The following is a 12,554-nucleotide window of genomic DNA, read 5'->3' as shown; positions in this document are numbered from 1 at the left end:
CCTTATGGATAAGACAGAACTCAGAGTAGTTCTTTATAAAAAGCAAAGTATAAAATCACATTTGTAAAGGGACTCAGCAGGAGTTTATTATTATCTAAAGTAAATAACAGGTAAAATAAATCTATTCCATGGTGAGTCTATCCTATATCTGCCTGTGCTGTAATATTTAGATTACAGTTGGAAAACTGAGTGTATTATGTTTTTGCTGCCAGATACTTCATGTTGAAGATGAAATGAAGTGACATATTTCCACTTTTTTCTAGAATTAAATCCACTTCTAGAATTAAATCTAGAATTAAAGCATTTCATAGTGTGGAAATAGTAAACTAGGGGTTTTTTCCTGCTTTTGTTCAGGATAAGTACAGCTAAAACATCCTTAAATTCCAACAATAAATCTCTTCTGGAACTTATATTATTCTGTTGTAATTATGAGAATGTTTATTTTGCTGATTTTTGTGAAGAATCCTGAAGCTTTTTTTAAATTTAATTTTTTACTTTATAACATTTTTGAGAAACGCCATTTTTAAGTAGTAGTGTGGTACTCCGATCTGATATTCCAGAAAGCCCTTTCAGTACAACAGTCTGAGTAAGATGTAGGAACTTAGTTTGTCGTGTTTAAAATATTTTAAATTATTATATGTGTAGGAAAAGGATATACTGACTGAAAATTTACAGTTGTGAATTGTGTTAACGAGGTGTATATTTGTCTAAATTTTAAAAACTTGCTAATCCTTTTCTGAGTTTGTGATCTCATACTGTAGAATTATATCTGTTTTTTTACACAGTATGCTCTGGGCGACACTCTTTTAGGATATAATGATTTGTATAATCATATTTTTTATATTTGATAGAAGAAATTGAAATGAGAATAAAATAAAATTTTAAATTATGATTAGAGAATTTCCTGATTCCATTTTTAGGATACCTGATTGTATATTGGCTATTACTTTGAAATATTTGTCTGATGCTTTACATAGATTGTTGGATGTGTTATCTTTTTATTCTTGGTTATTTTGATTTTTAGAGTTAAATTATCCTTTCAGGTTATCATGAGTGTGTTTCTTCATAATTTTGTAAACATTGGATTTTATTCTAAAAGCCTTGGGCTGAGGCAGAGCAGTTTGTGTGAGATTTCATTCATACCTCTTTTACTGAAATGAATATAAAATAATTTTTTAAAGTTTAAAATGATTCTTAGGATTATTTGTACTTAAGCATACATTTCTGTGAGTCCAAAATCTTAAGCTTTGTATCTGATTTAATTTTAGCTTAAGAAGCACTTGTGTGATAATGAAGCTATTACTCAAGAAATAGTTGGTTCTGCCCATTTGGAGAATTATGCTTTGAAAATGTTTTTGTATGCAGATAATGAAGACCGTGCTGGACGATTTCACAAGTAAGTAAAGCAAGAGGAAAATTAAAATTGTACGTTTCATTACTGTGTAACTGGAATTACCCAGTTTGCCATTGGACACTTTCAGACTTCTTGATTAATGATTTAGATTTTTTTTTAATTGTAGAATGTCAGAATGATTTTGGGTACAAGAATAAGCCTGTCTTTTTAGGCTGACAGAAGAATAGCCAGGGCAGATTTATTTTTTCGGTAATTACACCTCAAGTAGCAATTCTTTAACATTTGGTAAAATCTAAGAGTTGATTTTAGCCAGTGACAGCCTGGTGCAATGATACTGATTTTTTAAATTATCACAACCTGCTAATTCAAATGATTTGTCATTACTTAAAGGCAAAGAAATGCACATGGCTTGATACGGATTCAGATAATACTGTAATTGCTTTTTTTTTTTTTTTCTCAGAGTATGTGCATGTGTCAGTGGGGGTTGGGGGGCAGAGGGAGAGGGAGAGAGAGAGAATCTTAAGCAGACTCCGTGCCCAGAGCAGGGCTCAATCTCACAACCCTGAGATCATGACCTGAGCCAAAATCAAGAGTCAGACACTTAATCAACTGAGCCACCCAGCCACCCCTATAATTACATTTTTTAATAAAAAGTATACTATAAAACCTTGCCATAGTATATTTATTTGTAATATAAATGTTGTTACTGTCTCCTGATAACAGATTACAGAAGGAGTTTCATTGTGTTCTTCAAATCTGATTTTATTTAGGGCGCCTGGGTGGCTCAGTTGGTTAAGCGACTGCCTTCGGCTTAGGTCATGATCCTGGAGTCCCGGAATCGAGTCCCACATCGGGCTCCCTGCTCAGCAGGGAGTCTGCTTCTCCCTCTGACCCTCTTCCCTCTCGTGCTCTCTATCTCTCATTCTCTCTCTCAAATAAATAAATAAAATCTTTAAAAAAAAATCTGATTTTATTTAAAACATTAATTTCAGAGTACTTTTGTAAACACTGGAATTTTTTTTTCTTATAGTTACATGACTAATTCTGCAGCCTAATGTTTTTCATTTAACTAAACCAGCTTTCTCTTCTCTTTTAGAAACATGATCAAGTCCTTCTATACTGCAAGTCTTTTAATAGATGTTATAACAGTGTTTGGAGAACTCACTGATGAAGTGAGTGTACATTTTTTATTGTTTTGTTAGCCTAAGCTCAATATTGTTGTTTATGAGTTTTGTAATTGCATTGCTTCATTAGAGCAGCATGCCTATCAGAAATGTAGTATAAGCAAAAAGTGTTACTTTAAATTTTCTACTGGCCACACTTGTAAGAAGATGAAATAATTCTTAATAATATTTTATTTTTTGTAGTAAGTTCTTTAAATCTAGTGTGAATTTTACAGTTTAGCAGATGCACAGCTACTGTGTTAGGCAGCACAAGTTTAGGGTTTGATTTTATTAAGTGCTTAAATATTACTAATCCTTTATGCTGTTAAATTACTACACTGTTATCTGGTAAGTAGACTGGAGGCAGAGGCTTTTAGGATTTTTTTTTCTTAATTTAATTTTTAATCAAATACTATGATTTGTTTCATTGTAAAGTACACATAGAACTTGATATTTTCTGAGATACTTCATATTCATTTTAGCATTTTGTTTTTCATAACCTCTAAGGTAAGTAGAGCATATATTCATTTTATACATGAGCAAATTGAGGCTAAGTGACAAACTGAGTTTATTGCTGTGAGTTCAGTGTTGTTTTCACTGTAGCACGCTTTACCATTGGCATGGAAAATGTGTTTTTTGAGAGAGGAGATAGTAATATAGAAATAGAGAAAAAGCTACAAATGAAACTGGTAAAGGCATGTTATATTAATGATTTGATATTTATGAAGAGTATTGCTTTCTGTGACATGATTTTTTTCCCAAATGATGAGCAGCTCATAGTAAAGTTCCAAGTAAAACAAAGTATAATCTATCTATGAAATGTTTACATTTTCATAAAACAGTATAGCAAAACTATGCAAAAAAATTCTTTATATATTTAAAACAAAGTTAAGCTCTGGGCTTGATGATATAAGCTAGGTTTTTGCATTACTGCAAAAGAGATGTGCGGGACATTTCAAGGTTGTGCCCAATGAACAATTTTTTATTATGTGGGACTGTCCCTTTTGTTTCAAAACATCAAGCATCCCCAGCCTTGCCTACACAGCATTTCCCAATCATTCCGTTAACCAGAAACCACCCCCAGATATTTCCAAAACACGCTCTAGGGTATGGGGCAATGCCCATCGAAAAGTCATGTTTTCTAGTTGCCTTGAGACAGAGTAGTATAAGAGAAAACAGACCTGCAGCATGAAACCTAAAATGCTTCCTAGTGGTTATACCTTTTTTGTATTCTGAAGGCTCTATGGATCCACTCTTTAGCTCCCTCTCTACTCCCATCTTGTGTTATGGCTGATCTGGAGTTCTTTTTCCTCTGTTTTTCTGGTGTGCAGCACTATACTAGCTACTTGAGGATACAAAAGGGTTTAAAACTTGTTTAAACAAGTTTTAGATAAGTATGGTTTTTAGAAAGTACCAGGTAAGGTGAAGGAGAATAGAGTTCAGATTAAAAAATAAGTCATAAGGCAGATCAGACAGACTATAAAAGGCCTGTAATCTTCAGTTGGTGGGTTTTTTGAATAAAGAACTATACTCTGATGTGCTTTGTATGATAGGAATCTGTGGAATGAACTAGGCTGAGGAACTACAAGTCATTTGACAGTTAATGATTATTGTGGAACTTTGTTCAAAATGAGTTTTTTATTTGAGGAAAAATAATATGGACAGACAGATTATAAAATCTGAGGTGTAGATCCAGCATCCAAGAATAAGTCAGCACAAGTCTCTTGGAAATAAGAAGACAAGAAATCTGCAAAGCAGAGATGGCAATTCAAGTTAGATTAGACACACCCTCATGTAAGAGGATAGTTTTGAAAGAGAAGATGGTCATGTAAACATCCTGGATAAATAATTAACATTGAAAATGCAAGAGGAAGACATGCATATAGAAATAGAGTGGAGACACTCAAGATACCTGAGAAGATCATGATACCGCAGAGCGGCAGAGTAGCAGATCCATTTGCCCAGTACTTCCAAAAGGACTCTCCTTGCATCACCCACCTGCTCTTAGGGAAAGTGCTCCCCCTATCTCAGAAGAAAGACCACAGTCCTTTGAACTTACAGATGCCAACCATGAGGACCCCAGATAATAGGTAAAGTAATAGATACAGGAAAAACAAAATATCTAGAAGTCTTAAGTGAGTAATGCAGGTTTTGCTTTAAAAAAAAAAAGAAAGAAACTTAAAAGATACATACATTACATGCATGCATAATTAGTGTGAGGTTCATCTACATTTCAGAAAAAAATCTAGGTTTATATTTAGGTATCCTTAACAAAGAACAACTTCATTAGTTATTTAAACATAGCAACTAGAACAGGGACTCTGAATAGGGCAAATGAGAGGGCTTCAAAAGGAGTGGGGGAGATTGTTTAGAGACTGAGGATGCTAAAGGATGTATGTAGCAACAGAGTAAAGGGCCATGTTCCCAGAATGTTGGCACTCTTTTCTTTCCCTGTCTCACCACCCAACCTGCTACCCGAGCTCTTCTACCTTGCACTGGTACTAGACTAAAGTAGAAAATAGCGTCTGTGTTGGTTAAAGGACCCAGCTAGCTGGAAGGGTCTGAAATGGTACAGAGAAAAGAAGTTAGGCATTCTAAGGCCAGCTTGAAAGGGAAGTTCTTGTTGTTATTTGATTGGGCTGAGGTTATTCCTTGGGCCTTCATCATGTAAGATGCCATGTAAGTAGCACATACTTAAATCAAGAAATGTGTGTATGCACAGTTAGTGTGTAATTACATGTAGGTGCTTTTCACTAACTTTTTTTGTTCTATTATTTCCCGTGTCTGGAAATGGCATCTTCCATTGTCATTACTGAGATTTTGGTTTTTCAGAATGATGGTGTGAAATGTCAGATAATTGTAAATAAAGTTCCACTGAGTGGAATAGGGAGAAATCCACTCTGACTGTGGCTTTTCCAGCTTGTCATCCGCACAGATGAGCAGGATGGTGATTGGCATCAACCGTTTCCCCTAAGTCCTCATTGTTGTCTTAAGAAAATCTAGGGCTTGTACTTACTTACTTGTGATTTAAGCCCGATATGCCTATAACAAGGCACAAGCTCTTATAACATTTCTTATCTGAAACTATTAAAAAGAGCTGTTTTAAAAAATTATGGCTATAAACTGGTTACTCAAAGCATTTAGCAGTTTTAACTCATTCCCTGCTTTCCACTTCCACTATAGTTACAGCCTGTACTTGGAAAACACTAGCAGAGACACAGACAGGAAACAAAGGTGGGAAAAGAATGAGTTTAAGGATTTCAGGTAGGGTTTTTTTTTCGTTTTGTTTTGTTTTTGTATATATCCTCCTATAGGTATAGTTCAGGACTCTGTAACTTATTTGTTCATTTATAAGGTAAGTACAGTGCTGCATTTAACTAGAGAATATGCCAGAGTTTTTAACAAAGCTAAAAGTTTCCTCAAAAATAGTTTTCCTTGCCTCTCAAAGAACGCTGTTTCAAGGAACACTAAAATTTGTAACAACAGAAAATGGGGAGGGGAAAGGCATTATAATTGTCACATAATTTTTATTTGTGTATTTTTAAATTCTCTTAATTTTATCATCTTTATAAACAAGGGAATGGTGGTTTTTAAATTAATGTTTTCTAAAGTTTTTAAAAATACATTTTTTCACTATCAGCTCTGAGAATTTATTTTAAAAGAGATAGTGGTTGTGAGAGGCAAGCCCCACTGAACTAAAACCAAGAAGTCATTTTACTTCTTTGGACTTGGTTTTTCTTCTGTAAAATGGGAAGCCTGGATGAGCAAGTCTCTGCGGTCCTCTGCAGCTCCACCACCTCTAGGAGTATATGTTCCACATGTGGGAGAGGTGATGAGAAAAGAACAAAAAACAAAGACGAACAAGCAAAAAAGAGAAAAGGGGAGAGGCAAAAACAGTTTTAGATTAGAAGCTACAAAAGGAGGCATAAAAACTCTATAGGAGGTTATATAAACAAAAGTAAAAAGTAGACCCAGTGAAAATATGATAGCACAAAACAAATTTCTAGTAGGAGGAAGGGAGAAGAAAGCTAGCATTGCAACATGGGGAGTGGGCAAGCTGAACACCTGGGGCCTTCTGTATGACATTTGTCTGTGAAGATTTTGAGTCTTCTAATTAAATTATTTTTAGCTCATGTTCCAGTCATTTTTTTGAAAGTCCACTTTTAAAAGTCCACAAAAGTCATGACTGCGATTTACCTAATTTATCTTCCTATTTGGGGTTCTTTTTCTCTACAACGTATTTTCCTCTGTTACTGTTTTATTGAAGGACCTAACAGCGACTGTTCACTTCCTAGCATTGCAAGTCCAGGCTCCAGCCTGTGGTACTTCTTCCCAGTCCTCTTTTATGTTCGTCCAACCAGTCTCTCACTGCCTGCTCGGTTTCTAGCACTGATAACTGTTCTGTGTTTTGCCTGCTTGCTACGCCTTGCCTTCTCTTTGAGTCAGCTACATTACTCTCGCCCTTACATGAATTTCCCCATTCTCTCAACTTCCACCTTCAGAGTCTTAACTGTATGAATATTATACTATAATGTATTGCTTTAAGTTTTATAGATTATATTTTGGAATAAATTATACCACAAGTCCTTGCAAGAGGTGACTTTGTCTCATTCTACTCTTACATCTTCTTTGGCATTAAGTGTAAATTTTCATCCTGAGTAAAATCTCAGAATAAAAAACAGTGGCTGATAATTGATATTTCAGATGTTGCTCCAGTTCAGCTTTTCATTTTTCTATCTGCAGATGAAGATAATGTTCAGACTTGTTTACACAGAACTTCTTTCCTAAGTCTTCTAAAATGTAATAGATCTCTTTTACTCACAGCATTTTTCTTGGTTATTTCCTAATATTTTTTCGCATCATTATTCATAGATGCACAAAAATAAAGTCTACATTTTCTTTAGTCTACAACTGTTTTTTTTTAAATATTTTATCTGCCACTATTCTGTTTTTTAATTCTTCTATCTCTGTTTTAGTTATACCTATTTAACTCTTCTAACTGCTTTGTGTAATTCCATCTCATTATTTAAATATGTTGTTGTATAACTTCTAGCATTTCTATAGCTATATAGAAATCAGTGTCTCAGTTTTGGGATAGAATCACCAGAATATATATTAAAATTTTGTATTTTGTATTTTAAAGCAGGGGATGTTCAAAACATAAATATTTTGTTTTCCTCCTATGGCATCTCGTGTAGTCTGTTCATGGCCAATACTATTGATAGACTTTTATTGTATTTTAGATTTGTTTCACTTCTAGCATGTTGGAGAGCAGACAGCATTTTGCCTTTTTTCCTTCATAATCTTTTGTTTAGGTTTAATAGTGCTAATTTAGGAAGAATATAAAAATCACGGATAAAAGATAATAATGTTCTTATCTATTGAGTTTCTGCTAATTTGGGGGGAATCAAATGAACATGGTATATTTTCCTGCCTTCACAGAACTTGTGTTCTAACGTGGGAAGAGAAGCAAAATAACTAATTATGAGGACCTATGGTATAGTGATGATAGAGTACAAGGAAGACATTTCACTCCTTCCATTTGCCTGGCACAATGCCTAGACAGTTTAGATATACCTTATTTCACCTTTTACAACTCTGAATTACAGTAAGAAAACCAAGAGTCAGGAAAATATAAGTACCTTGTCCCCAGATGCTATAGCCCAGAACAGTATTCTCAAACTCTGTGTGATGAACATCCAGCTTTTTTTTTATTTGTAATTTCCACTCTGTTGCAGACTGATAGTTTTGTAAAATGCAAGTAATTATTGAATTATTAGAAAAGTGAAACTTAAAAAAAGACCTATAAAATCCAAGCCTAATTTGTTTTAAGTTTCCTAAATACTCTCAGTGTCTGTACTGTCTTGTCACAAACTTGTAAACAGTTCGCACACTGGGACTGGGACCACATTTTGATTGGCACTGATCTAGAGCCCTCTCTGGAAGCCCCCAGGGAATCCTGTTTATATACCAATCTGACTATCCCTGCTCAGAAAACAGAGCTTGCAACATCTCTGCAGTGATTACGTATATGAATAGCAGGTTGGGAAGGAGGTAGTCTGTTTAAAGTATCCATTTGCACTGAAAGGTTCTGAATTAAGCAGCATCTTATTGGTAGCCTAGAAAGCCATGGTAGACCAGGAGAAATTCATCTCCTTACAAAAGCATGTGTTCAGGACATACACTATACCTTAGGTTTTCATGCTTTTATTGTATGTACATTGAAGGTCTCATTCTTAGCAGTTACAATAACAGAAGAATATGAAGGTAGTATCTCTCTTATTAGAGTAGGAATTCCATATACTTTGAATTCATTTCTGTGTAATAATTGCCAAAAACAGTGTCTTGCACCTAACAATTGTGAATGAATGGTGTATGTTTGCATGCAGTGTTAGGATAATATGACTAAGAATTCTACAGGCGTTGGCCTCAGAAGTCCATACACCACTTCATAACTGTGTGACTTTGGTAAGTTATTTGAATTATGTAAGCCTGTTCCCGTGTCTATAAGGTGAAGAAAATTGTAATATCAATTTTATCAAATACTCCTAGACTTCAAATGAGAAATGTATGTAAAGCCTTTAGTAAATACCAAATGCTTAAAAAACATGAGTTCTTGCTTTTATTACTACATGAGTAATGTTCTAGTGTGCTATATTTACAAAGGGCATCAGCAAATACATGAAAACTGTAATGGAAACTATCCTAAACTGCTCAATTTTATGTACTTACTTATGAATCTCTTCAAAAATAGGCATTATATATTATTTATTACTACTATATTTGGAGGTCCAACATGTGCAGTTTGAGTCCAAAGAAAGAGAGTAGAAAGAAAATGTAGAAGAAAAGGTATTTGAGGAAATAATGACCATAGATTTTCTAAACTGGATCCGGCAAGTTCAGTGAACCCTAAGTAAAAGAAACCATACCTGAGAACATTATAGGCAAACCAGTGAAGTTGGCTGATGGAAGGGAAAGTCTTGAAAGAGCAGTCTTGGCAAACAATACATTATACACAAGGTAACAGTGCTTTGAAGGATGGTTGACATCTCATTTTTTAAAAAAGTGGTGGCAAAAAGATAATGAAATTGACATGTTTAAAGTACTGAAAAAAAATAAGCAAAAAACCCTGTGAATTCAGAATTCTGTATAGAACAAAACTATCCTTCAAAATATGAAGGTAAAATGAAAGACATTTTCAAACAAATTAATTCATTGCTAGCAAATCTGCTCTAAAGAACTAAAGAACAGCAGAAACAGAGTTTTTTAGGCTGAAGGAAATGATACCAGATGGCAACTTGGATTTATGGGGGGAGTGCAGTATACTGGACATAGTATGTAGGTAGAAATATTTTTTAAAAAGCTATATATTTTCTCTTTTCCTTAATTTCTTTAAAAGATGCCCGTTTAAGTAAAAATTATTATAACTATACATGTTTGGTAAACCCAGAAGGAGGCAGAAAAAGGGAAGAGAGGGTAACAGAAACAGATGGGACTCATATAAAACGATCAGCAATTTTAGGCCTGAATACAGTTATATCAATACATGCTATAAATGTAAATGGACTAACACTCTAAAAAAGAGACCTTCAGACTAGATTTAAAAAGCAAGCTATAAGTTTATACTGTTTACAAGAGATACCTTTTAAGTTACAGAAACACAGATATTTTGAAAATGAAAGGATAGAAAATATTCAGTGCAAATACTAAATAAACAAAATTCCAAGTGAACACATTAATATTAAACAAAGTAAACTTTAAGAAGATGTGTTAGTAGAGGTAAAATGGGACATTTAATAGCAAAGGGTTCAGTTCATCAACAGATATTACAGTTATAGATGTGCACATAACAGTTTTAAGTTATATGAAACAAAAATTGATAGAAATAAAAATACAGAAAAATTCATAATCATAGTTTGAGATGTTAACACTTCCTCAGTCGTCGTTAGAATAAGTAGTTTAAAAACAGTAAAGTTAATAAAGACTGGCCAAGTATTGGCTAGAATGTGGAAAAACAAGAGCTTTCATACATTGCTTGGTGAAAATGATAAATGTTATAACCACTTTGGGAAAAGATTTGGCAGATTTTTATGAAGTTAAATATACACCTACCCTTTTACCCAGCAATTCCTCCTTGGTGTTTATCCAAGAGAAATGAAACCTGTGTCCAGAAAAAAGTTCAAGAGAGCTCATAGGAACTTTATTCATAATAACCCAAAGCTGGAAACATCGCAGATATCTACTGGCAGAGGACTTGATAAATGAATTGCTCTGTACTGTGATCTAAAAAGGTAGTACTGATACCCTTAGAACATGGATGAATCTTAAAGGGATTATGCTGAGCAAGAGAAGACTCACATAATACAAACTGATTCGCTTCATACAAAGTACTCCAATATACAAATTTATTCTAGTGAAAAAGTTAGGATTTATATGTGGGGGGCAAATTGATTTGAAAAGGGATATAAAGGAATCTTCTGGGGAACTAGAAGTATTATATTTTGATAGTAATATATTTTATACAGGTATATCTATTTGTCAGAACTACCTAAATTATACATAAGATTTATGCATCTCAAGGTATATCAATATTGTGCAAAAAGTTAAATATTGATCTGTTGTTTGTAGATTTGATTTTTCTTAATGCTGTTGGGTTGGCAATTCTAAAACTGCTTACTCTGTATTCTAGGATTGAGCAAATGAGTAAATATATTGAGAGAGCTAGGTTTCTCACTTCTGGGGAAAGAAGTTACAATAGGATGAGAAAAGACTAGATTGTATTTATGGTGTTGGATTAGAATTGGAGGTGTCCATATTATTCATACTTTTAAATGTATTTGATAAGTAGAGCGAAGTAGATACATGTAGTAGTATAGTAATCGTAGTAGTATAGGTAGTATATATGCTATAACTGTGTATATGTACAATATGTATGTTCGTATGGACACACAAAGCATACATACAGACGTGTGTATACATGCCCATACAATTTAGTTCTTATAGCTCTGTATTGAAGGGACCTAGAAGCAATGATGCACCAATAGCAGTGAAAATGTCTGATTTGGGGTTCTAAATACCATTCATCTGTGAAAGGAACCAGGACTCTTACTGAAAAGGCTGAATTTAGGACTGGGTCAGGGAAGGTACTAGATGAATTGGACCTTTGTCTTGTGCCAGAAAGTAAAATCTTCATATGATCTTGGGGACATGCCAAAAGGATCCAGAAGCCAGCTGGAAAAGGTTTCCACTGTCCATGTCAGGGACAATTTGAGCGTCAAAATAAGAATATTAATAAATGAAAACTCATCGAATAAAATAAGCAGCAGTGAGTCTATACTGAAACATATAGAGAACTATGTGAATGAATGAATGAGTGATGAATGAATAATGGAAAAACAGAGAAAGCCCTTTATAATAGGATTCTAACAAATACAGAAATAATGACGAAGGTAGAAATCATTAATGGGTTTTAAAACTAATAGGTGGGAAGTTTGATGAAGAACAAGACATTTACTTTAGTCTCTAATGTCTTCCCTCAAATTGCTTATTAATTTTAAAGGGGGAAGTAGTAAGTCTCTAATGCAGAAACCTGACACCACTTTAAAGGGGGAAGTAGTAAGTCTCTAATGCAGAAACCTGACACCACACAACAAACGTTAATCAAAAGTAACACAACCAAATACTTCAGTATTTGAGTCATCATGGTAAATAAATTTGTTGAATATGTACTTTTCAATCATTTCTCATTGTATTTTGTCCATTGTTCTGGGAGTTTAATAGAGCCCTTGTTTGTATACTATATTTGGGAGAATTGAGGGACTAAGAATATAAAAGTATTATCTTTGATGTTATCACCAAGTTGGAGATAATTCCTTTCTTTTGTATCATTAACTGCTTTGAAATGTTATGAAAACTATGGATTCTCTCCCGTGCATATATGTATTGCATTTTCCATACAATTCAGGGGGTTTCACAGACACCCTCAACCCTAGCCACTGACCTTTCTTTGTAAGCCTAAGTCAAACTGTGTACTCAAG

General features: G+C 34.1%; 1 protein-coding gene across 2 annotated transcripts in view; it reads left to right on the top strand.

Annotated features, from left to right (window-relative positions):
* Window positions 1-12,554, top strand: part of VTA1 (vesicle trafficking 1) — a 62,903-nt gene that overhangs the window by 21,260 nt on the left and 29,089 nt on the right. For both annotated transcript variants that reach the window (XM_027602881.1, XM_027602880.1), the window contains exons 3-4: window positions 1,269-1,396; window positions 2,451-2,526. In XM_027602881.1, coding sequence (XP_027458682.1) covers window positions 1,269-1,396; window positions 2,451-2,526 — 204 coding nt within the window. The remainder of the gene's footprint in view (window positions 1-1,268; window positions 1,397-2,450; window positions 2,527-12,554) is intronic.

This window comes from Zalophus californianus, chromosome 7 (genome assembly GCF_009762305.2).
Source record: "Zalophus californianus isolate mZalCal1 chromosome 7, mZalCal1.pri.v2, whole genome shotgun sequence".
In the NCBI taxonomy this organism is placed as follows: Eukaryota; Metazoa; Chordata; class Mammalia; order Carnivora; family Otariidae; genus Zalophus; species Zalophus californianus.
Note: the sequence above shows the minus strand (reverse complement) of the source record. Positions and strands in the feature narration are given on the sequence as shown.